General features: G+C 44.4%; 1 protein-coding gene across 1 annotated transcript in view; it reads left to right on the plus strand.

Moving 5' to 3' along the window:
* The window catches only part of LOC137786007 (prospero homeobox protein 1-like), a 32,215-nt gene extending 15,603 nt beyond the window's left edge, over positions 1 to 16,612 (plus strand). Inside the window, exon 5 of the mRNA XM_068577594.1 lies at positions 11,633 to 16,612. Coding sequence (XP_068433695.1) covers positions 11,633 to 11,818 — 186 coding nt within the window. The 3' untranslated portion in view covers positions 11,819 to 16,612. The remainder of the gene's footprint in view (positions 1 to 11,632) is intronic.
* Positions 16,613 to 27,226: the final 10,614 nt, after the last annotated feature.

Here is a 27,226-nt window from a genome sequence, read left to right on the forward strand (position 1 = left end):
TGTGTGTGTGTGTGTGTGTGTGTGTGTGTGTGTGTGTGTGTGTGTGTGTGTGTGTGTGTGTGTGTGAGTGAGTGTGTTTCAGGATTGCCAGTGCTCTCTCAATGTCAGCCGACAATAGACCTTTAAAAGGCTTGTGTTAAGAAGGTCCTGGAGTGATCTGGGGTTGTGTGTGTCTATGTGTGTGTGTGTGTGTGTGTGTGTGTGTGTTTGTTAGAAGCATCGAGTTTGTGTGTGTGAGTGTTTTGTTGTTGCTGCATTTCCAAGTGTCCTGTTCACCTCGAAGGGTACAGCCGTCCCTTGGACCGGCCTGGCATGCTGGCAAAGCACTTCTCCAGTGTGTGTGTGCGTGTGTGTGTGTGTGTGTGTGTGTGTGTGTGTGTGTGTGTGTCACTTTGAGGGGGGAAAAATCTCACTGTTATCAAGGTTAAGCGTCCTACTGTTTTAGTGAGAGGAAGGGGAGAGAAAGAGGGGGAGAGGGGGAAGAGGGAGATGGATAGATAGGGGATAGAGGGTGAGAGCTCGGAGACAAAGGAGAAAGCGATGAAGGGAGGGAGGGAGAAAGGGAATCGAGGGGAATGGGAAGGGGAGAAAGAAGGGGAGAAGGAGAGAAGGGGGGGAAAGAGAGATGACGTGCAGGAGAGAAGTGCCCTTGCGAGCAGTGGGAGTTTTGCAGCGCTCACATTTAAAGTGCTTCACTCTCTTTCTCTCTGTTTACGTCTATCTCTCTCTGTCCGTTATTTGTCCACTGGGGCTCCTGTGTGTGCACCCAAACACACACACTCACACACACACTTCCACACATCCATCTTCAGCCCTCTTAATGGAGGCGTTGAAAGTCTCTGGCAGGCAGAGACACTTGTATATATGAGGTCTCAATAAGCCCAAAGTCCATCAGAGCGCAGCACAAAGAAAAATGACACGATTCCTTCAGTTCAGCCGCTCATGAGCATTTTTTTTTGTTTAGTGAGAGAAGTAAGTTTCAACCAAGAAGAGAATGATTCTTCACCGACAACCATTTACAAAGTTGAGGTTTTTACACCACCAACGGTAAAAGGAAGGCACAGTGAGAAGAACATTATTAAAGGACAGCGACAGTATTTTGTGTTCTATTTATTTGGTTTTAATTTGCCATGATCTGGGTATGAGGGTGTATTTTCCTTCAGAAGTGTGTTTCTGTTTTGATACAAATTATGCTCTGCTTATAGTAAACAGTCCAACGCCCACAACAGGAAATGGAAATAAATATCCCAAAAACATACAGCGTCACAGACTTGATTCTTAGGTATTTCTTTCATTTTGAAGTTAAAGATGTAGAGAAATATAAATGCTCATATTTTTTTTACACAAACATGTTAAATGTCTTAGTAAATGTACTATACGTCTTTGATGGACACTGTATTTATAAAGAATTGAGTGACATAAAAAACAACATTGACAAAACAACCTGTAGGAAAAATAAAAATGCCATATTGCCCAAACACAGGTGACAAGCCATTCTTTCCCCGTGACAAACTTTTTTCTGTCTGAAGCGTAAATTCCCCATCACATCTCAGACAAAACTATCATTCTTCTTCTCCTGGCACCAGGAAGCGTCTGTTGAAACCGGCTTGAGGGGAACAGCCTATTTGCATACATAAATGTGAAAATTTGCAAGAAGACAGACAGAGAGGACAAGAGTGAGAGAGGCAGGTGAATAAGTCTTCTGTTGGCCGAGGAGCTGCAGCAGTGGAGGAGGGAGGGAAGGTGTTTTGCATATTAAGGTTTTTTTTTTTGCTGGGCAGGTGTCTGAGAGATACAGGAGCTGATTAGAGTTTAGCAAAAGGAAAATTTGCCCGGCCATGCAAATTCTAACCCCCTGACAAACCAACCGCCTTGGTGAGCACGAAGATTCTGCGTGTTAAGTGTTTGTGTGTGGCTTTCTGGTGTGTGTGTGTGTGTGTGTGTGTGTGTGTGTGTGTGTCTGTGGGTGTTATTTATGTGTGTGACCGTGTGTGTTTGGGAGTGCGGGTGCGTGGGTTGTGTGTATTTCTTTGCCGTTTGATGTTGGTGTGGGAATGGTGTGTTTGTGTGTATTACGTATGTGCACGGACACATTTGTTATGTTTTTTCCATCTTATACGTGTGTGAGTGTGTGCGTGAGTCATAGAGGTAATGTGGAGAGGGAAAGGTACTGGATGTGTATCAAGATGCCCCCAAGGCCCTTTTCTGTGGATCTCTCCCCTTTCTCCTCCACCTCCTCCGCCTCTTCTTCCTCCTCCTCCTCCTCTTCCTCCTCCTCTTCTTCCTCCCTCTTCCTCCCCTACCTGCCTGCACCACCACTTGAAACAGGAGCCTACGCAGATTCAGCAAGCACACACACTCACTCACACATGCGCGCACACACACACACACACACACACACACACACACACACACACATACACACACGGATACGGACACACACGGACACACACACACGCGCACACAATTTTGCCTTTGCCAGATTCTGCATCATCAAAGTTCCATCCACCTTGGTGGCGTCTTTGGAATGAATATGTCCTCTGTTTCAGTGATCACACACACACACACACACACACACACACACACACACACACACACACACACACACACACACACACACACGTCTGTGGCCTTTCTTGTTTGATGCTAATCTGCTCTGTCACTGTGCTGGCCTAATACGCTCCCCATCTCCCTCCCAGCTCCTCTTTTGTCGCGATTGTTTCCCCTTTTCCTTTCATATCCCTCCTCCCTCACTCCCTCTCGTCGTTCTCTCTTCCTTCTGTTGCCTCTCTCCTTTCATTCTTTCATCCTCTTTTGCATGTCTTCCGCTATCCCCCCTCCTCTCCCTCGCTTTTTCCCCCCATTAGGAAGTTTTAATGGCATAATTGTCACATTCCTTCTGGCATAATGAACACCAGCAGTAATTAAAGAGCTTGCCGTTAATTACCTAGACCCCGGCTCTACTTTCCTCTTTTCTCAGCCCCCCTCCTGATCCCCTCTCTTCTTCTCTTTCTTCTCCGCTTCTCATTCGCTCTGTCCATCGCCATCAAAGTCTTCCGAAACAAACCCGGCCTCCCAAAGCCTTGACTTTGAGCGAGCAGCGCTTTCATGTGAGGACTCAAGTGAAAAATCTCGCTTAGTGTCCTTTTCTTTATACTTCGCAGCCCCCTCTGTCTGTCTTTGAACCCCCAATGACAACACACATCATCTTTCATAAGACAGGAATGTGTGTGACCTGGTAATGGGCGAGCGAGAGAGAGAGAGAGAGAGGGAGAGAGAGGGAGAGAGAGGTGGGGTCTGATAGGGAGGCAGTTTTATGATGGCTCTGGGAAACTCTCAGATTTCTATAAGACAGACTAGGCCAAGTTTCCTCTGTCAGTGACCACTCCTCCCACAGAGGACACACATACACTATACATACACACACCTCGGCATTTAAAAGAGGAAGTGCCTATGATCTCCATGTGAGAGGGAGATACCAGCAAGCATGGTGAGAAGCCTTCGTCCGCACACACACACACGCGGGTATCGTGTGTCCACCCTTATCAGCTGCTCTTTCTCCTATTGGAAAGATGTCTCACTCCTTTTGTCCCTCTTCCTCTTTTGTCTGTCCATCCGTCTGTCATCCCTCTATTTGAATTGATAACGCCCTCCCGCAGACACACACTTATCCACAGTGTTTTTTTGCAGTTTTCATCCAAGGTGACAAAATAAAGAAAGACTTTTTATAGTTTGAATTCCCGGTCCGTCACACGGCTATATTCCAGCTTTTCCTCCCGCCGTCTCTCCGTTTCCCTCCATCCCGCTCTCTCGTGTCTCTCGTGTCTCTCCAACTCTCCATCCATTACCAGAGCCACAGAGAGATGAGAGCAGATGCTGTCTGTCCAACCGCCGTGCCCCATAGCATTGTGTGCTTCACCTCTCCTTCCCCCCTCACTCCCTCGTTCCTCCTCTTCACGTCCCTCTCGGGGCTCCATTTGTTCTCAACCCAGAGAGGCTAATGTCTATTTTCTCCTCCTCCTCCTCCTCCTCCTCGTCCACCTCCTGCTTTTCCCCTCCCTGTCTTGCACTCCTTCATTCCTGCTTTCTTTTTGGAAGGGGGGGGGGTTCTCAGCACGGAGGGCATGGTGTGTTTGTGTGCGTGGGGTGTGCCTTTGACCCGGGTTCGACCTCAGGGAATTTGAGGTGAAAAGGTCACGGCCGTTGCACTGGATGCACAGGCAGAGACACAGACACAAACATGTGTAAACATACATAAGTATCTCAGAACACACACTTGCACACAGGTGTAGTGTTTTCAGTAAAAGGCTCTAGGGTTCTCTTTGAAGAGCGATTGAAGACAAAAAAGTGGTAGAAGATAGAGGGAGAGAGATGAAAAGCTGGCAGTATAGATTTAAGTTCAGAGCTGCCAAAAATACAACCAATACAATTTGCCAGTGGGTTTATGTCAACTACACACACGCACACACACCTCCCTGACCTTGTATCTACTGTCATTCCTCTAATCCCTATCGCTATAGAGAAAAGGTTAAAGTACACCAAACTCCCTACATTACCGCTCTGTGTCATATACAGCTGCCGTAATACGTAGAGTCCATGTTGTCCTTGTATTCCCACATGCAGTCGTGTGCGTTTTCACCTGCTCTTTGACACAGTTATGATGACCTGAGGAGAGGCGCCGTCTTATGTTCATATGTCTCATTCATGTGAACGGACATGCAGATTTGATAGATTAGAGTTTAACATGAAAATGTGATACAAAATGTCAAATTCTCATTCAGATGTCACGACGATGTGATAGTTTCAGTTTTATTTAACCCAAGATTGGGGATATTTATCACTGGGATTTGTTCTGCAGCTTCAATACAACGGAGGTGAATGGTAGATGCTCACAGCATTAAACACATTCAACCCTGATACTAGTTGAATCCAAAGTAGTTGACAAAATTACGCAGTAATAACCAGAGCAAATAAAACCCAAAGCATCTGAAAGGCTAGATAGAACTTAGTGAGGAAACAGTGTTTTTTTGAGCTGAACCAACTGTTTAAAGACAGACTGGTAACAAAAGTGAGGTCACAGTACCCCGCTACGTCTTTTTCTTCAACTATCACCGCAAACCTTCGCCGCGCCATCAGTATAATTTGCGACTTGTCTTAGCTTTTTAATTCTCTTAGTGGGGAAGAGTTAAGGAAAGAAAAGAATAGAGAGCGGGATCATCTGCTTCTCACTGAATAGGACTATTGAGGGCCCCAGTTTGACGTAGCCTGACAGGTCTTTTCTTCACTGCGTGGTGTGTGTGTGTGTGCGCGCATATGTGTCGCTGTGTATGTGGGAATAAGCCACTTCATACTGTGCGCTGATTAAATGACCAGAGCTGCGTGTAGAGCCTGGGGCACCAAGGGAAGCAAGGAATCACTTAAAGAACTACATGATCCCCTCTCTCCTTTTCTCACCTGCTCACACAAACATATCCTCTCACTGCGCTCATCCAACGATTGATTCTCCTCCCTTTTTTTTCACCAGTACACCCCCCTCCCACTCCTCCCCTCTTCCCTCCTCCTACTCCCTTCTTCTCCACTCTCCTCCCTCCTTCTGTCCCTGGTCACCTTGTGAGGGGCAGCCTGCTCTGTGGCACAGCTGCTGATTATGTCATTATTTCTGGACCATTTTGGTCTCCCTCCCTCCGTGTGTGTGTGTGTGTGTGTGTGTGTGTGTGTGTGTGTGTGTGTGTGTGTGTGTGTGTGTGTGTGTGTGTGTGTGTGTCTGTGTGTGTCTGTGTGTGAGAGAGAGAGACTAATGAAGCGTGGCAAAGGGACTCATGCCAAAATGACCAGGGCGTGCATCAGAGCTGCAGATGTGTCAAAGCAACCCCCCCATTCAAACACACGCACGCACACACATGCACACACACACACACCACACTTCCCTTTACCATGATAGTGATGCCAAACTCTCCCTCCTTCAATTCAATTTGCAGTTTATTATATTTCTTTCTTCTCCTGCCACCTTGTTCTCTCACTCGCCCTTCCTTCATTTCTCTTTCTATACATCCTCCCTCCTTCGTGGCAGCTCCTTGCTCTCCATCCTTTATTGTTTGCCCCCCCCCCCACCCTCTACACACCCCCACCCACACCCTCCTTCTTCCTACCCTTCTATTCTTCCTCTCCCTCCCTCCCTCCCTCTGTTCTCTTCCTCTCCAGATGTCCTGTTCCTATCTTCCAGACTCCCTCGCTCCTTTCTTTCCCTTCTGCCTCCTGCTCTCTCTGTCTCTCTGAGCCGGGTTGACTTCCTGACCTCCAGGGGCCCCATTACAGCGCTCTGTGACCCCCCCTTCGTTTAGATCGCTTTCTCTCAGCCTGTGTCTGCCATACAAGCTCAGACGATGAATTTTTAAGTCCCTAAACAAGGGCTTGAACTGTGATTCCTGGCTTCCCCTGCTGTGTGCAATTTTTCTGTCTGTTGCCTGGTTTGATATGAAGTCAGCACCCTTGGCTCAACCGCCAATTTCTATTAAAAAGAAGGCAAAGAGAAGAGGTGACAAGAGGGGAGGAAATACCTGTCAAAAATGAATTTGTAGCCTGTGTGTGCGTAAGTGTGGGGGGTTGAGCTAAGTAAAGATGGCGGCGGGGGGGGGAAGCGAGGAAGATGGGATAGGAGAGCGACTTCATCAGTGGCTTTGACCCTGTCCTGTCCTTGACTCCCTAGCCGAGGTGCACCTTGAGAAGAGCCCATGTGACGCCAGTGCTCATGCTCACATACGTACACACACACACCAGACAGTAAGACACACACACATGAACATGTATACACAACAGCCCCTCAAGGCTCCCTGTTCACAAGGCTATCAGTGGAGTGAGGGTGGCTGGTGTTTGCTCAGCTTTGAGGCCTGTTTCCCGTCCCAGTAGCCTCCTCAGCACAGAGAAAAACGCACACTTAACTAACTGATGAGAGATTTGAGGCGTTTGAAACAAATTAAGGAACATCTAAAGGTTAAGAAATTGAGTACTTGGAAAGGACGCGATCAAACGAAGGATCCGGTGTGACTCGGCCCGTTCTCTGGACTCGTCAGCCGTGGCACAGTCTTATCAGCGGGAGTGGGGGTTTGGGGACAAGCAACGTGGGGAGTAGGAAGAAAGGGGACATGGGTTGTGTTTGCCTAAAGTGACAGTGTGGACCAAGGGCTTATCAAGGCCTTTGTAGATTATTGATCAGCGCAGATACGTGAGGCACATGGCCCATGTTGTGAGTGTGTGCGTTCGGGGGTTTCGGAAAGCTCTGGCTTGACTCACTGAAATGTCACCGGCCCGCTCAACTTCAATTTCCGCATTTTCTTTCCAAACGTTTGTTTCGCTGTCAGCACACGTGAGAATATTCTTAAGATTCAGTCACTGCAAAGAAAAATCAATGCCAGATGACCCCACCAGTGGTGTTCAGTGCAAAACAAAATCTATAAATTCCCTATCCCACACACAGACAAATACAGTGACTGAAAAGCATGGGAAGTGTTGGTATTCCCAGGCTGAGTTAGGGTTAGGAATTAACCTGGTTGGCAGCAGGGGCTCATGTTGTGTCCCTGCATTTCATCCTTCAAGGCTACAGCTCACCAGCGCACACACTCACTTACACACACAGCCTTATCTTCCAGGGTCTCATCTTGTTTGGCCAACGCTGTGCAAATAGAAGATGCAATACATCTCCTGACAGTTCCCAAAAGCAAAGGGGAGAAACACGTTGGCCAAACAAACAGCTCAACCCTGAGTCACCGAGAGAGAAGAGATTTCTCAGGCTTTACCGAAACACACACACACACACACACTTGCACACAGCGTGTGTAACAGTAGCTTTTATTCCAGGGCTTGGGCCTCTGGCTACCTTTTTAAACGTTTGTCTAAGCAGTCTTAAGACAGGGGCCGCTGCCGGACTGAATAGCTCCCAGCAAGCCGTCCACAGGCTCCTATTGTCCTCCGTCATATTTTATTATCTCATCAAAAAGCAGGAAATCCGATTCCCTCTCTCTGAAAAAGAGCTTATCCTTCTGTCTCAAAGCAACCTGTCACGAGAGAGGGAGATGGAGAGAGGTGGAGAGAATGGGGGAGAGAGTTGTGAGGCAGAGCAGGGGGAGTCAGTGAATGAGAGTGATTAACTGCCTCATCGCTGCCTCTTGTCAGAGAAGTCCCTCTTTCTCTCTCTCTGTTTCTTTCATCCTTTCTTCTTGATTGGTATTTACCCAACAGACAGCATGATGCAAAGGTTAAGGAGACGTGTGTCGTATTGCTGAATCTTTTCTCCCTCCTTTCCTCCACCTCTCTTCCTCCTTTCATATTGGGTTACACAGGGGAAGAGCCACAATAATATCCCTTTTCATGAAATGCTTTTGTTTTTTTGGGGGGGACCCGTCACCACACACACACACACACACACACACACACAGAGAGAGAGAGACACACACACACACTTCCAACCTCTCTGTCTTCCTCGCACTTTCTCTCAGAACAAAAACATGTATATTTTTCCGAGGGCCGTAAGACTTTATCAGCAGAAAGCGCGTGTGCGTCTCTGTGTGACACAAGCAGAGGTCGACCTCAGTCAGGCTCGTCCTCTTTTATTCAAACTCTTCCACATTAAGTCGGCGAAATTTGAAACTGCTGTGTGAAGACGACGTTTCCACACTGTTGGGGATTTCAGGTTGTTTTTTATTGAGATCTCAGACAACGCTGAAACAAGAGCAGAGGAATGGTCGAATCTCTTCTTCTGTCTTTCTTTTGTCGGGCAACACGTGTGCAACACAACCAACAACTGTTAAAGCTTATGACGGACAGCAGTCAGTTCTGTCCTCTCACACTAATCGTAACGATGAGCAAATTTACAATTTAGTTATTCTAATGATTCTATTTCTTCCTTTCTGTTTCATCAGAAACCATAAATGTCAAAAACCATTGTGTTTTGATCTCAGACTAAATAATGAATTGATTAAGACCTGCACATTGTGATGGTTTGTATTCACACAGAAAGTAAGAAGTGGCAACAGCCTTTCATCAACATTTCATCAACATTTCATCAACATCTCTCAAAAGCTTCTTTTTCCAAACAAAAATGGAAAGATGTCTTTTTTTCTGATTTATCCGCTCTGGAGACATTTTTTCAGGTGAGAAAATCTCTGAGTGTTATGGTCCAAAACCCAAAGAGAAAAAAAGGGCATTTTCCAATGCAGCCTTCATAGTGTAAATGAACTCTCAGTCGCCTTGTTTGCCTTTTTCAGGAGTCATTCACACACACACTTAGAGCTTCATCTATACTCCCATTCCCCCGTCCCTCCTTCCTCCCTCCTCTCCTCTCTCCTCCCCTCTTTGTACATCTGTCCTATAATTTTGGGCTCTGCTGAGAAGTTGTTAAAAAGCCCTATGAAATATGTATGAAGGATTGTGAGCCACGCGATTGGCCCCATTTACCGGACAGCCGAGCAAATGAACGGCCACACTGGATAATCCCCCACAATGCCTCTGGAACAAAGGCCCAACAGCTGACCCTGGAGAGAGAGAGGGAGAAAGATGAAGAGGAGAGGGGAGTGAGGGGGGGGGGCTAGAGTGGGACAAGGGAGGGGTTGCAAACAGTTATGGCTCACTGCTGGTCAGGAGGCCGCTTGCTCACATACACAACTCACACATACTTACAAAACAAAGGCTTGTGGGACAGGAATAACTCCCTCTGTTCTGTCGCTCCGCTCCCTCTCCTTAGACTCTTCTCAGCCCCTCCTTCTCTCGCCATCGCTCTCTCTCCCTCCCTCCCATTCTCACTCTCGCTCTCTCAGTCAAGAGGATCTGAAATACCAATACCCTTTTCTCCTTGACATTGCTTTCTCCTTGTAGTCAGCGTTTTGCTGTCCTTTTATAGTCAAAACGTCAGGAGAAATTCCATGCAGAAATATTCTTAGTAATGCGGCACTCCCTGCGTCTAACGGCTCGGGCGCTCGCGCCGCACCGGCCCGTTAGCGAGGTCTTTTGGGAAAAGGTTGCGCATGCCGGCGCAGGCATTTACGGCGCATGCACACATAGTTGCCCTCGCACCGGGGTCATTGTGCCAGTATTTCAGTGTCGACAGCGGCCCAAACAATGAATTATATGCACTTCTGTCCCAGCAGAGGGGAATTCAATATTTAGGGAATTGGGTTAGCTTGCGGGTTTTCTCTCTCTGGCAAACACACACACACACACACAGACACACTCCTTATTCACAACTCACCTTTTCACTCGAGCAGTGGACAGAGATATGCACACACACCAGACACACAGGCATCTTAGCCTCCATTCATCACCCCGAGGGGGGGCGTGTGGCTGTCCCAAGCGTGTATAAGTGTGTGTGTGTGTTTGTGTGTGTGTGTGTGTGTGTGTGTGTGTGTGAGAGAGAGAGAGAGAGAGAGAGAGAGAGAGAGAAGAGGCATGCCTGTGTGTACATGTGCGTGTGTTACAGTGGCCACTAACCTTGCTGTGTCCTGACACTCCTGATGAGTATCTGCAGGACACTGGAGGAGCGGAGTGGAGCGGAGTGCGCACTGTCAGGCATTTGGGCAAGCTGCTGCTGCTGCTGTGTGTGTGTGCGTGTGTGTGTGTGTGCGGCAGTGTATGTTTGTGTGTGTGCGAGCATCACGGGAGGCGGGCAGGGAGACAGTCAGCATTATCCAAGCAGGTGACCCCTGAAGGCTACGTCGCCCCGGAGCTTTGAGACGAGGAAAGAGACTCAGCCAAATACACCAGGGTAGCTTGTGTGTGTGTGTGTGTGTGTGTGTGTGAGTGTGTGTGTGTAGCATTATGTGGAGCTCTGTAACCGTACAGGATGTGTCATCTCCTTGGCACAAGGAGGTGTGTGCGCTGGTGTGTGTGCTCACGCTTGCATGACTGTGTGTGTGTGTGAGTGTGTGACAGAGTGTTGGCTTGGGGGAAGGTGTCACAGATCTTTGCCAGACTAATCATCTCCATGGTGTCGGTGAGCGCTGCTGTCAGGGACACTAAAGAGGCGGCGTGTCTCCCCGTTCCCAAAGCATTTAGTACTTCCTCTTTGGCCAGCACCTCTCCGCCGCTCTTCACTCAGCTCCGTTTTCTTGTTTGATCACAGATTTACAGTGGGACTCATAAAGATGTCACGCTCACTGTGTTGCGGGCAGGGAAGTGGGAGGTGTGAGAAACCTGAGAATTCACAAGAAGTGACTTTACTCAGGCTGACGCCTCAATTGGCTTTTAAGGAAGTAGGTGCTCAAGAGACGGGAGATTTATGGTTTTACATCCATTGTTAAAATATGAGCTATATTCTACAAGGGAGGAGATCGCAGTGCTCAGCATGATGCACGAAATTATGCTGCAAAATGATAGAGATGCGCAGGGGAAGAAGTTATTTAGGGCAATCTTGCGCGTGTTGTTAACAGTGAGTGGAAGCTAAAGTTACGCATTGTAGAAACCGGATAAAACTTCCTGTAATTCAAAACAATCAACGTTGGAGCTTTGAGTCAATTCTAGAGGATTTTCCCACCTCACAGATTGTTTCTCCTCAAAGAGGAACAATAGTTTTTTTTCCTATAGATGCTCATAGAATATACTTACATAGATGAATAACTGTTTTTCCTCCTTCCTGTCTGTAAAGGTCCCTGAACGCTTCATTGAGGTGGCAGAGATTACACTGAGGGAGTTCTTCAACGCCATCGTGGCCGGCAAAGACGTGGACCCGTCCTGGAAGAAGGCCATCTACAAGGTCATCTGCAAACTGGACAGCGAGGTCCCCGAGATCTTCAAGTCCCCCAATTGTCTCCAAGAGCTTCTACACGAGTAAATTCCCCCTCCTCCTCTTCCTCCTCCTCCTTCTCCTCCTCCTCCTCGCTCGATGCTTTGGCTTCTATTCTCTTTGGTTTTATAGAATTTCAAAAATAATCTCTTTTGTTGTTTTTTTTCTTCTTCTTAATTTTCCTCAACTTTTCCTTTTTGATTTCTTGTTTTAAAAAAATAAATAAATTATTTTTGAATGTATGAAAGTTATGAAGTAGCATTCCCAATCTGCAGCCTCTGTGGCGGTTCCTAAACGACCTAGCTATTGTCTTGTTGTTCTTATATGATAATTCTCATGATGGTTATTATTTGTTTTGTTTTTGTATGATTCTGAACTGAAGAGACTCTTATTGGGTGCTTTTTTGGCCTGTGTGAAATCATCCGTTTGGCTTGTTTTATGATCAACACTAACAAAGTCCTCAGTGTGTGGAAGAAGTTCCTGAGTTCCCATTTACACGATGAACATAGGCTGGGTTCCCTAAAGACTTTCGATTGGCACCCAGAGGTGTCCCTCCAATCCAGTGGGCGTCCAAATGAACTGTCCTCGCAAAGCGGGTGCCCAATAGACTGTGCTACTGAAGACGTCCCCACCCGGACAGTCACACACACACACACACACACACACACACACACGTGCACACAAAAAGAAAGCCTAGTGAGGTTATTGACTGGACGAAGACTGGACTTGGTCTGCACTGGTCTGTGGGACTTGGACTGGTTTCAAATAGCTACTGAGCTCTACCATGTTTTGAAGTGTGTTTTCCCTGCAGAAAGGGCATTGTGTTTATTGGGTGTACATTATTATTTAGATTATTATTGTTGTTGTTTATGATTATTATTATTTGTCATCACTGCTTGCTGAAGATTGGCACTTCGAGATTTGTTGGTCCCTTGATGCTGTTGCAGAAAAAAATAAATTATTGCTATTAATATTATTCCAAGAGTTTAGAATCTGAAATGTTTTTGCTCCCCCCTTCCTTATCTCTCTCCTTACTCTTGTTATTGTTTGTCCATCTCTGAAGTGGACTTTGGTTTGTTTATTTTGCGTTTTTTTTTTTTTTTTTTGGTGGTCTGAGGCAACTTGCCTGGCAAGTGTTTCTATTTGGGATTTTAATGGAGGGCCATCAGAGTGGTGCTTCTCTCAGCGCCTGTAGTGACGAGCATATCCTGCACACGACCAGTCTGGCAGCGATGCTGGAAAAGAAAGTAAGGCGGCAGACACCCATGACTAAACGTGCAGAAGTATAGAAATATTCAGAAGATGGGAGGCCTTTTGGTGCGTGACCTGCTGTTTTTATATGGCTAAATTTCCATAGCCACTCCAGCTTTGATGACTAAACGGCTGCCACTAAATGAGCCATTTTTCCAGCTAACAAATAAATCGTATTTGTCTAATCATCTGTTCCAGATTGGTGAACATACACAAATATAATTGCATAGATTTTTTTTTTGTCTTTTTTACAGCACTGTTCACTAAATAGCTCATGTATAAAAGCCTGTTTATATGAATGAATTGATGAATTTTATTCTGATTAGCCGTTACAAGGTGTAAATGGCATTATAAAGTTATTTCAATAGCAGCTGATACTTGAATATAGCAGAATACTGCGGCAGTCTAAAGTACAGTGTCGCAGAAACAATAGATAATTGAAAACATATACGAATAGAAGCATTACTGAGAGGAAGATTATCAGGAACGGCAAAGAAAGAGGCGAATATAAGATGAAACACAGTTCTTTAATTCGGCTTCGAGTGGAACTTCCCCCACAAACAACACACACACACACACACACACACACACACTGCTTTTCTCCATGTTCACCTGCCTTTGAGTGATCTAGCTCCTCTCTCAATGCAACAATGCGAGGTCGGAGGTGAGCACTCACCCCAGGGGTAGATGGAGAAGCTCTCAGCACCACAGAGAGCGGGGACAAAGGCACGGAGTGAGGAGCAACACGCACCTGAAACCCTCCGCTGTGTCCCTCCGTCCCAAACCGGCAGCTCTTTCAGACCCACAGTGGGATCCTGCTGACGCCACCGTGCCCAGTTTGTTAAACACCATTCCCTTCACTTTTACCTGAGATCCTAATCCCAGATGTTCCACTTGCAGCTGCACATTACTTTCTAGTGTTTTATTCATTCTATCCGCCCTCTGAGGCTTTTAAGATTTTCTTTTTTTTTTTTTTTAGAAGCGGTTAGTGTACGCTACCCTTTTGATGAGGTAAGTTTGAGGCAATGAGAGGACTTAAAATGCTTTCTAGAGTGCGTGCAAACTAGCTGTTGATCTCACCTTGGCGACATTCTCTTTTGGTGTGTCTGTGTGTGTGTGTGTGTGTGTGTCACAAAAGATCAAAAGGGGCAGGTTGCTTAACCTGCTGACTTGCCTAAGCGAGACAAAGCGCCTGACAAAAGGAGGCAGAGAAAGACAGAGAGCTACTCCCTTCATTATGTCCCCACTCTCCTCCGCCCCGAACAGTGTTCTTAAGATCCGGGAAGCCCTGAGAGAGTGAGCCGGACACATTTCTCACTGAAGGATGGGCTCGGCCCCGTAGTCTCAGAGTCTCAAAGCACCAGCCGAGGGCTCTAAAGCGCCACAAACAAAGGAGAAGGACACTTTTATCTGATGCACAGATTATTATCGCTTCTCATCCTCCCCCTTTCCTGCAACCCCGCCCTAAAGTTAGAGTTCCTGCGCCTAAAAAGATTAATTCAGGATAATGAAGACTTATGTGCAAAAAGGATTATCAAGACCTTAATACCGCGTTGGAAATATTTTTGTCAAGTTTTTCTTCTCTGGGGAATCGTTTGATTTTATGGATGACATTATTGAAATACATATATAGCCTTTTTTTAAGAATTGTAAAAGATAAATCTATGGGGAAAAAATATATAAAAAAGTGGAAGTTCCTTGGAAGCACAGTTGTTAAATTGTTTCATAAAATAAATCTTGAGGGTATTTTTAGTGACGGCTTTGTTTAAATATGTATTCTGAATAAGTGAGTTGTTGGTAGAATAGGAGCAATAGCTGTATTTTTATTTTTCGCAGGTTTTGTGACCAGTTTTCCTTTTGGTTTCTTTACCTTTTGTGTATTGTGCTGAATGGCCGTCTACTCAAGATCAGAAAACTAAACGTGGAGAATCCGTTTCAGAGTATGAAATATTGTTGTTGCTACTGTAAATACTGTCAGGATGAAACAAAGAATAGCTGTACAGTTTTTCTATTATCACTCAGAGTGCTAAAGGAGGGTGAGAGTGGTTTAAAAAAAGAATGGTGGAAAAAAAAAAAAAGAGCGATGACCCACTCTCACCAACCGGACTCATAACCACTCTTCCAAAAACCCACAGAGGAGAGGGTTTTCTTTTTTTTTCCCCTGCCATGCCTTTAACGGGGGCCTGTTTCCCGTCGGCAGTGCCCTTGAAGTTGCACCAGCATCCGTTTCTTTAATTTTCGCTGACAGAACGATGCATTAGACTAGCGGTCGGGTAATGATGATGTCACAGAGTGGGCCCCGTTGGCGGGACGCCGGTCTCGTCCAAAAAACAAGGGCAGACTGCCGCCAGCGTAGCTCTAGATTTGACCCGGGAGAGAGACAGGAACTCATTGTCATCAGAAGACTCGTGTCATGGAGGGGGCACACGTTGTACAGTAACAGTTTAAAAAGAGAAGCGATTTTTACCCTTTTTTACCGGGTTCAAACAGTTGGGAAAAGTTTGGACTTTTGTGGAATTTCCGTACACTTTGCATTTTGTGTGTGTAGATGTATATGAGTGTGTGTCTGTGTGAAAGAAAAGACCGATTATGAGAACCTGTGAACCAGTGAGTGACACAATTCTCAACACTGTGGCCCCTCCCCCACCCCTGGGATTACCATCCTGACATGTAAATGATTCTCATTAAGCGTTGGCAACGTGTGTTTGGTGTATGCGTGTGTGTGTGTGTGTGTGTGTGTGTGTGTGTGTGTGTGTGTGCGTGTGCGTGCGTGTGCGTGCGTGTGTGTGTGTGCGTGTTGCGACAATTTCCTCTGATCTGTTTTCTGACCTGTTTGAAAGGGTTATTTGTTTCTCAATGCTTTCAGTAGTATCTTTTTTTTATTATTACATTGCTCCTCTTTTTTTGTAAATATCAACGATGTGGACTTACAGTGATAAATACTGCCTTTGTGTAACTTAGCAATATGTTATGTAAATAGTGTTTTGTTGATGCTTTTTGTATGACATTATTATTCAATTCTAGTGCAGTAATTCCAACTGGAACAGCCATGTTTCAATTACAGTCTGAATAGTTACACACAGGTTGTAAAATAAAACTCATGACATGGCTGTTTTTTTCTGTTATTGGTGTCTATTTGTCTTGCAGATTTTGTGTAATTTATTGGTTTAATTTATCCTAATTTATTTGATGTTTTTATTTTGTTTTTTCAAACAGGGAAGGCTGTACTGCATTTCAATAAGTAGAACCAATTCAAAAGATTTTAATCCTTATCTACCTAAAATTGAATTTAAAAACGTGTATTCTAGCGTGCTCATTCAATTGAGATAAATGATAAAAATGGAAATCTTGGCAGCTAAACGGAACTGGACAGTTTTGAAGAAGAAGAAAAAAGGTTGTTTTGTTTTGTTCCGGGACGGGGCCGAGGGTGAGCTGGAACGCTGACACTAGTTTGAAGCAGTTTTGTATTTTCTCTTGCGATTTTTTCCCCCTGTATTGCTTTGGCCCAGCCCAAAAAACAACCAGTAGTCAAATTGCCTTTCGTGCCTTCACCCTCTATGAACTGAATGTATGTGCAGTATATATGCAAGCTTGTGCAAAATGAATAAAAAATGGAAATAAAAATGAAAAAAAGTCGAAAACATCTGCTGTTTGTGGTTTTTTATATGACTTTTTACAAGGTGCATGCACAATCAAATTGTGTGTGTGTGCGTGTGTGTGTGTGTGTGTGTGTGTGTGTGTGTGTGTGCGTGTGATAGTTGGGAGACCATTAATAGAAAGAAAGTCATTTGACTGACATAAAGATACGGTATTACCTCGATATATCCTTTCTTTTTTAGTAATGTCTGCATCACTGACGATGATGTATGTAATTAGTTACTTTGTCGTGTTGGAGGTGATCCACGCCGCGTTGTTCTTTAGTGATTCGATGCACTAATGAGGAGTTTGTCAGCGGAGCACCGACCTCACAGCCGAGTCACAAATGACTGCAGATGTCGCCTCGTTGGGCTAAATGCAACAATCCCCATATCCAGGTACACACATACAAACACAGAATTAAATCTTCTCAGTTTAAGATTTATATATATATATATATATATATATATATATATATATATATATATATATATATATATATACTAAATAAAGATAAAAATTTAAGAAAACAGGACAAAAAACCTCAACATTTTTGTTTTAACTCGAGCTGCAACTAACAATTATTTAGGATTATCGATTCATCTGGCCAGTATCTTCTCAATTAATAATTGTGTGTCTATATTGTCAGAAAAGGTCTTTGATAAATGCTTATTTTAATTTTCCACAGCTTAAGGAAAAGTATTTAAATAGCTTTACAGTATGATTCAACCAACAATCCGAAACCCCCCAAATAACATCAAATTCTCACAATTTGAGAAGGCACGACCAGATCATGTTTTAATAAATGTTAAAGTGATTCATTTATTTTCATAATCATTGCAGATTTGCAGATTACTTCAAATTAAATACTTTACTAATCAAGCTCGAAGCAATATATTGTGTAGTTCTTTGTCAGGCTACATTCAAACAAAAAAAAGTAAAATACTGAAGAAAGATTCTCTTGTAATGATAGATTCACACATATCTTTTTAAATATATTGTATGAGTTTGCAAGTCCTTTAAGGAAAATACACCTTGATTTCCAAAAGGCTTGGTGTGCTCTCTCTGCGTCATTGTGCTGTTGTCTTATCGTGACCTTTGTTGTACTTTCCACCACGCCAGCCCGTTGCTCTGTTCCTTTTTCTTCCTTTTGTTCTTGCCTCACTGCTTTTCACTCTTTTTATGCTTTGATGCTCATTTTTGGAGTTGCTTCTTTTGTGTCTTTCTTTCTTGCTTGCTTGCTTTTATTCTTTCTTTTTTTTTTCTCTCTCTCTCCTGTGTTCCTTTTCCCTCTCGTCCTCCGCCTGCCTCCCTCCGCTCGCCTTAACCGGAGGCTACAGCTCCTTAGGTTGGGCTGAGACAGCATCTTTGTACAACACCGACCGTCTGCTCTGTAATCAAATACCATCTGTCGCTACATCTGAAGACTCACTCTCTCGCTTCCTCCATCACACACACACACACACACACACACACACAAACACACGTGTAGGCTCACACACGCACACACCACATCTGTGTTTCCTACTTTTGAACAGTGTGTGTGTGTGTGTGTGTGTGTGTGTGTGCGTGCGTGTGTGCGTGTGCGCTTTATATGTACAATGACCCGTGTACTTACAATCATTCCACCTGATTCATTCTTGGCCTGCAGGGGGAAGCTACAGGAGTCACTTTCACCACTTCCTGTTTTTTTCCACCTCCCCTGCTGAGGGTTCAAAGGTCATTGTCTTCAGGTATCCATGTTTGTTCTGTGGCTCTGTGTGTCAGCAAGACCTTGGCTGCTGTATCAGACAGGAGATAGTGGACTTTAGTTCCTCAGTCTTAGATCAACGGCCCACTATCTCAAAGGCTGCCAGCCTTTCCCAATGTTTGCCCAATGTTTGTCCCTGCTCCGGCACAGAAAACGTTGACACGGTCCCCAAGGTCCCGCCAAGTCCCCCCTCCCTCCGTGGTCACTTGTTATCACACGCTCAGGTTCAAGAACATTTTCGGTTACTGTTAAAGGGTGTTTTTTTTTTTCAGCTGAAATTGTTTTCTTTAAGCTTTCAAAATAGTGGAATGTGTTTTACCGCCTGATGGCAGTTGGGGATTTACAACACGCAACAACAAAAATAACTTTTTTATTTGGTGGAAAACATCACTACACATATGCACTGACGTAACTCCTCATGCTCATGCCGAGGAACCTTTGTGACGAAGACACACAAGGATTCAGGACCTCATTTCGATTTCTTCTCTGTGCGATCCTCCTACCAGCGACCAAATGAGCTCTCCTCCGTTTGACACCTACACCTGCAAAATGACTGTGGGCTTGAAACTACAACAGCAGAATATTATTATTTTTACGATTTTGTTTTGTTCACAGGGGATGGCAATCTGTATGTATGTGTGCATCTCCCTTCTAGCTGCTTAACAGTGCATTTATTTCATTATTGCGGCTAGAATGAAAGTTTTCACACAAAAATGATTTCCAGTTTCAATCAAAACGCTTGAAAACTGATTTCAATATTGCACAGATTGATGGATTCATTTTGCATGTGTTTCTAATTAAACACTGGATTCCATCTATTGAGGCTGGAGCAACACGCTGGTCTTATGCTCCAGAGCTACTGGCACAGTGTGGGATTAACTCTGGGTTGCCCACATTTGGCATCCGTGATGGGGACACCTAGTGGTCAGTATGTGCATCGTTCACTCTCCGTGCACTGTTTTTGACGTTGTTCTCACATCGTCCTTGTGAAATGCATGCCCCCCTTTTTGTTTTTCTTCAGTTCTACTTGTTCTAATTCGTTATCCTTTCATTAATGTGATCTTTCATTTTCTACCGCCCTCCTTTCTTTCTGTCTTCACATCACTTGCGTGTGTGTGTGTGTGTGTGTGTGTGTGTGTGTGTGTGTGTGTGTGTGTGTGTGTGTGTGTGTGTGTGTGTGTGTGTGTGTGCATTCGTTTTGTGGAATTGGAAGATTCCAGTTGGACAGATCATTGTGCCCCCTTTTTTTCTTCCCAATATATCTCTCTCTTTCTCTCTCACACACACACACACACACACACACACACACACACACACACACACACACACACACACACGCACACACTCTCCCTCTTTCTTCCTCTCTTTCTCTGGAAGGCTCCAACACAACTGGAGCCTCGGAGGCTCAAGAGAGGAGCCTGGGAAAGGAGGAACAAAGGGCCGTCCGTCTGCAGCAATCACCACTCTGCAACTCCTTCCCCCCCCCCCCAACACCACCACACACACACACACACACGCACACACACACACACACACACACACACACACACACACACACACACAGTTCTTCCCTCCCTTGGTCCCCTCGCCTCTCTTCCCTTTCCCCACTGGCCAGTACCCCAAATTAAGACTTCAGACAAGAAAATGGGCTCACTAAAAAAGAGAGAGAAATAGAAAGAGGGAAAGGGAGAGAGAGAGAGAGAGAGAGAGAGAGAGAGAGAGAGAGAGAGAGAGAGAGAGAGAGAGAGAGAGAGAGAGAGAGAGAGAGAGAGAGAGAGAGAAGGAAGTCCATAACAAGCCAAGAGGAGCAGAGTGACAAAGCCTCTGTTGTTGGATGGAAGGGCCCCTCTGTCGCTCTGCGAGGAGCTGTCACCGTGTCAACTTGGACCCCTTGTTGTGAGAAACACAAACACAGACCATAATGAACACACACATAAAACACACACGCACAGGCAGAAACATGCTGCAAAAGACAGTATCCGCACACTCACACCCACAAAGAAGGCTACATGGGTGCAGTGTGTAAACTCACGTACAAGTCATGCCAAGCACATACTGATACTCCAAAATGAGTACAGACAGTCTAGGTGAGAAGACAGCAGCGGTGAATCCCCACAGCACACCTGCATTTTTACTGCCAAAAAAGGTGAGGCAGTGGGCAAAGTGAGGAGGGAGGAACTTCCCTTAAAACTGAATGAAAGTGAACGTTTGTGAATGTGTCCACATGTGAGAACGTGTCAAAGGCAGACAATGGCAGGATATATATATATATATATATATATATATATATATATATATATATATATATATATATATATATATATATAGATACCAGGCCTTTAAGGTGCACTGGGAGCCCCAGGGGCAAACACCTGTCATAGGTTACAGGGTGTTGTGAAATGCACACACACACACACACAGACACGCAAACACAAACACACACACCCACGCACACGCACACAGTAATGAGGCCTGTCCTTGGTAAAATTCTCAAAGAAAGATCAAAGAACTGCAGGTGCCTTTAACATATTCTGCCAACCCCCCAAAAAACACGGTGCACTTTAGATTTACTTCAAGAGAGGAAATGGTCACACGGAGTGTGTGTGTGGGTGTGGGTGTATTTGTGTGTGTTCACATAACAGTGCATTGGGGGCAGAGATTGAACTGGTTTGGCTTCTTCCAGTCTAAACTGGGTCTAGTGGGTCCAAGACAGATGGCACTCAGGGCAAAGCTAGTCTGGGCTCTCTCTCTCTCTCTCTCTCTCTCTCTCTCTCTCTCTCTCTCTCTCTCTCTCTCTCTCTCTCTCACACACACACACACACACACACACACACACATCTCTTTTAATAGCCATTATTGGCTCCGTTTGCCTCTTCCAGATCCCTGAATCAGAAATCACAGAGGCCCATTATATTTCCTATTGACCCATTTGGCAAGATGGTGGGAGCATCGAGTGCTGGATTAAATCGAAAGCAGTTTATAATCCAGTAATTCTAATGTTTTAATTACTTAGATGAACAGGAGGTGTTTGAGCAAAGGCTAATCTCCGAGACATAAGGGGGAGAGAGGGAGAGACAGAGAGAGAGAGAGAGAGGCGGGAAGAGATTTGTCTTTTCTCCTTTGCGACACACATTAGCCTACTCGTGGTGGAATATTAGTGGCGTATTAAAGTTTATCACCTGTTATCATCACAGATTAAAAGATTCACAGACTTTGTTGTTCTTATTAAGGTGAGGCCCACAGAGTGGAGGTGCGAAACAATTGGCGAACTTTGATGTCCCTGTGTATTGGTATGTAATCTGCATTTGCGGCTGCTTGATTTTGGCACCTTTTTTTTTTTTTGTTGAAATTTTAGGCAAAAAATTGCAAATTTGTGCAAATGCTTTTCATGGAGATGTGCTGTACCTTGAATGACATCCATGGCTGTAACCGATCCAACAATTGTCTTTGATAGCCACCCCTTCTGTCAATCAGGCTGTAGCACAAAGGCTGCTAAACCAAGGCTCATGACCTCATGCCTGGAGTCTGCTCCATACCGAAGGGGTCTTAACACCGTTCAACTTGTCTTTTGTGTCTGGGCCATTTTTCAGACGCTGCTAAGAACCGAGAACCGCCTTGCAGTATCTCTCGAGGCCAAGGATGCACACACATGCACACATAAATGTGCCACACACATCCCCTTGATCCATGGGCTGGAGGGCTGAGCCAGGAGTGAGCCTTAAGACAAGGAGTGACAACCGGGACAGCTGCAGGGGCTGCAAGCCAGTCTTAGCCACCACCCCTTCCACCACCACCACCACCACCTCCCATACTGCCTCCAGCCAGCCAAACAAGCCATTGTTTCTGGCCAGGGCCAATGGTATTTCATTTGTCATGAAATGGATATGGACACGGGACAACCATGAGGCTCTTTCTCTAAAAAAGAAGCTGCTACTGCGACGGCTGCTGTTGTGGCTGCTGGTTGCTGAGCCCAGATCGCTAACACCCTTCATCCTTAACCTTCTCGTACAGCTTGCCCCAAGCACCCTGCTCTGAACTATTAATAAACCTGCTTTTTCAAAGGTAGAGAGGCAGAGGGAGGGGGTGGTCCAAAGTGTATTGTTTTCCGGAGAGGTGTAAGAAGAAAGAAAAAGGGAGAGTGAGAATGTGGGAGGGAGGTTAGCTTACGTGCCAATCTGTTTTTGTCATGCTTTATGATCTTCATTTTCCCTGGTTTCTCAGTGGACATTAGGCAGGTTAGGCATGTGAGCCGGGTAAGTCGTCAAGGTCCCGCTCGTCTGTCAATCTCTGCTGAGAAGGAGTTTGCTTCTGTTGTTATTATTTCGGCCACACAGTAATTGACCAACCTTTACACGTTCATATGGCTGCTTGATGCTAATCTGCTCGCGCCATTGAGTCATTGAGCAACTTTCAACACGGAGTTAACAGCAATAAGGAGGAACTGACAACGTACAGCTGTGCTTCTCGTGTCATTCATGATAACAGCAAGGATGCTAAGATGTTCATCACCCTCGCAGCTCCATCATCCTTGAATCCCCAAGTCTAAAAGGGTTCATGGGCATAAAAACAATACCCCTCTATCTCCGTCAAGGGCATTCCTTGGCACAACAATAGGACCATCTCCTCCCCCCCACCATATTTTCCTTTCCTCCCCTCCCTCCCCATTCTCCAGCCCCTCCATCAAAGAGCATTCCAGCTCCAGAGCCCCTTAAGCCCTTCACTCTGGGCCTGTCCATGTGACACGCAGACAGTCATCTTAAAGAATTGATTCACTCTGGTATCCAAAGCCTATGGAGTCTGGCTGCCAAGATACCCAGCAGGCGCCACTCATGGGGTCCAGGTACACAACAGCTGCTCCCCAACAATAAAGGCAAAAATGGGAAGCACTCAGGGGGAAGATGCAGCCCTAACCTCCCTCTCAAGCCTGAACTGGTCACCTTGAGCCAGTTGTTCCCTGCCTGCCCGCCTGACAAAGGATTGGGTCCATCTTTTTGGATGAGGGTGGTGGAGGGGGGCGGCTATTAAAAAGACACCTGAAATTCATGATAAAAAAATGGAGAGGGATGAGCAGGACAAGATCAGAAAAATGTATATTTTTTTGCTACCGAGACAATATCGAGTTGGCCCAACACATGCAAGACCATCAATAAGACAATGGCATGTTGTTTTCTTCTGAGGCACTTTGTGTAGCAGCGCGGAGGTCAAGTGAAGGAGATGCAAGCCCATCCCAGAAACCTCACGCACACATGCACACGGGGAAGTAACACCGGGTTTGTCGTGATACTACAGATAGAGATCACAAATCACACAGAAGGAGACAGGAGAGATATTACCTCACCTGAAGTGTTTCCATAAACTCCACTGTACCAAAGCCTTGGGAAGTGGTATCAGTCTTAAAGCTGTGATTTATGATGATACAATCCAGCACATCATCTATCATAAATAAGGGAGATTAAATGAATAGACTGGGGCTGTGTATAGTAATTCCACCCTCAGAAATTATGTATTCTCTTGAACGACTGTGTGGTCAAAAAAGTAATTACAGGATGGTTTAGAAAAGAGGAGACATACATCTGTCACCTTTTTCTTAAAGGTGCATAATACGAGATCTGGAAAATGTCTCAACATGATGATAAACTCTGATAACAACACACACACAGAGGGAGAGCGACTTCAATCTCTGCTCTGGTAGACATTACTCTGCTATATCAGTAGTTGTTTGTTTCTTTATTGATGCTCTGAATGGTGTATAATGCTCCTTTAACTAAAGTTAAGGTATATAGCAAGAAAGAGAGAGGAGACACGGGTGAGGACAGAGAGGAACTTGTCATTATCAGTCTTCCTTTTAGAGCGAAAAGGCAGAAGAGGCAAAAACGAGAGCGATGGAGAGCCGGGGAGAGAGGGGGAATTTACTAAAGCAGCTCAAGAGGGCCCTCATTACGATATTAAACAAGATTTAATAAGTGAGAGTGATTTGATGAGGTGATTATCCTGGCCCATTAATCAAGCAGGCTTCTGGCCTTGCTGTAATATGGCCCATCTTTCCCCCTATACCAAAGCCTCTTTAGACGCTGAGCTCCTTACTGCGCTAAAGGCGCTTCAGAAACAACACCAGGCCAAAAAAAAAGGCATATTACATCTCATCTCTCAAGCCTGCGGGTATTTTTGATGCTCACTCATCCCTCTGCCTCCCTGTCAGCTCTTGTGGTGCATCTGGTAAATTGAACTCCTTAACATCTGGGTCAGAAAGTAAAGTCTTATCAGAGGGGGCTAAAAGTGATAACTGGCAATGATAACGAGAAAGCATCTGTTGGCTTTAAGGCTTTTGGTTCGAGAACAGAAGGAAGTTGCACGGATTTCACTGGATTGTTGGGTTTTGTAGAGAGAGGTAGGGGAAGCCAGTGTGCGTGTGTGTGTGTGTGTGTGTGTGTGTGTGTGTGTGTGTGTGTGTGTGTGTGTGTGTGTGTGTGTGTGTGTGTGTGTGTGTGTGTGTGTGTGTGTGTGTGTGTGTATAGGCTGATTCATAGAATGCTTCTTATCCAGGTCAAAACAGTAATATGACTGATAGACCTTACGAACCACACCCCCTAGAGCTGCAACTTCTTATTTATTTCTTATTTTCATTTTCGATGAATCTGTTGTTTTATTCATACAAATTGATTTTTGAAAAAAATAACAACACACATAAAAAAAAAAGTTTTTAGTTTTTGAAAAGAGTGAAAAATAGCCGTTCCGAGCGCCCAAAATGGCCTCTTCAAATTCCTTTTTGTTGTTGCAACGACAATCCAAATCCTATAAGTTCAATTTCTAATGATATGAAACAGCAAATTGTCCCATTTGTCAAGCTGCAACAAACAAATGTTGAGCATGTGTGCTTGATAAGTAGCTTAAATAATTAATCCATTATCAAAATACATGCTGATTAATTTCCTGTCAACTGACTAATCAATTAATTGACTAATAGATTTAACGAAAATGCCATAATTTCTGTGTATTGAGTATGTAATGTGATGTATGGCTATCATTTAACTTCAGTCACTTGCAGTTTGATTAATTTTAAAAAAAGACATTATTTAGGTGAGGAGGTTTCACTTTCTGTCAGCAGCGCTCAGATAAAGTTTAATTAGAAGAGGTGTTACTTGATTTATCCAACTATGAGCTCATAAATTAGCTCCAGCAGCACAAGCTGAAAGAGATGATGAATGAGTGAAGAAAAATGCCATGAACTAATAACTTGCGGTTTGTTTTGTATGTCTACAATTTCCTGCTTAAAAGAGTTGACTCTGGAATGTCATATTTTATTATTTAATTTATTGTACAACCTAATTGCAGGTTGAATCACTGGCGGATGTCTTTATAAAAGTAAGAATAGACTTTTGCAAAATACTTTAGATTATCAGGTCTATACAAATCCTATAATTAAAGCACAATAATAAAACATCCTGAAGACACAATTGGATCTAAAGAAATGTAATGTTCTCCTCACAGTGGAGTAATTCATGCCTCGCGGGCAGCCATTTGCCTTCAAAACATTTCAAACCTTTTGTGGGCATAATAATTGTTGAACAAGTCCAGTCCCGCACTACCCAGAAGCACATATTTATTAAAAGATGTATAATTTACCTTGTGGAACGATATGATGGAGCAGTTGCGTCAAAGACAAGAGGTTAACCTCAAGAGTGGCAGAGAATAGTTATTACAAAGACCGCCAACCCCCCTAAAACATTTTAAAAGCTCAAGTGGATGAAGATTACCTTAAAGCAGGCGTGGGACGGAGCTTTTTCTGGGAACTGCCTGAGAGTATTAATACAATAAGCACAGAAAATATAATACAAGAATGTTTGTATCAACGTAATCCGGAGAGATGAGGCCAAACCAACCTGGACTATAATCCCAAGGAGAAGTTCCCCTGGTTATCTGTCATCTGGGACACACACACACATTTATGGAGACACACACACTCTCACACACACAGTGCCTCTCCATGTCTCGTCCTGGGTTCAAATAATCAACAGATAATCTTCAAGAGGATGTTGTCTCTTTGGTCTCATCTTTACTGAAATCTCTGCACCAGCATTAAGGGTCAAAGGGCCACTGCTGGGTTAAGCTATCAATAAAAGGTCAGCTTGTTAATATTTCTATTAATATGACATGTTTGACCCGATACTGATTACTATTTGGACAGTGGAACGGTCACTGGTTGGAAAAAGATCCCTATATTCTATTTAGGCTTAATTTAAGTCATTCAGAGCCTTTTTTTTATTTTTAACAATGATCTAAAGAATGAAATAAGTCCCTCAGTAGGTCCCTTATATGTTCAGCATTTAACTGCACACAGGTGGAATTCACTTTCTACTGATTTTAAATGCACCCCTACATTTTACCACTTTGAAATGTGAACGAAAAATCTCTAATTTATTTTTCTCCGCACTATTACAACCTTTATTACATTTTTCAAAATTGTATCACTGCTTTGAAAATGAATTTAATGTATTTTATTTCATGTTTTCTATATCAATTGCTTCATATTTTTCTCATTATTACGCTTTAAGTGGTGTTCTAATGGGTTTGTTTGCCTCATGTAAAATCATTTGGATTGCCTCTTTATTTGAAAGGGACACATATTTACTTGCCTAGCCTTTATGATGAAACAGTTAGAAATAAAGCAGAATAACTGTCGTTATGAAACTCCTCGAGGGAAGAACGGGTGAACTTGAAGGACAGATACAGAATTTGGTAGCTGACACTGGGCTGTAAGACAATGTCGCCTTGGTGAAGTAACTCCTCTCTCACTCGCTCTCTCTCTTTATCTCTCTCTG

Source organism: Clinocottus analis, unplaced genomic scaffold (genome assembly GCF_023055335.1).
Source record: "Clinocottus analis isolate CAN_PGR_092001 unplaced genomic scaffold, fCliAna1.0.p SCAF_15, whole genome shotgun sequence".
Taxonomy (NCBI): domain Eukaryota; kingdom Metazoa; phylum Chordata; class Actinopteri; order Perciformes; family Cottidae; genus Clinocottus; species Clinocottus analis.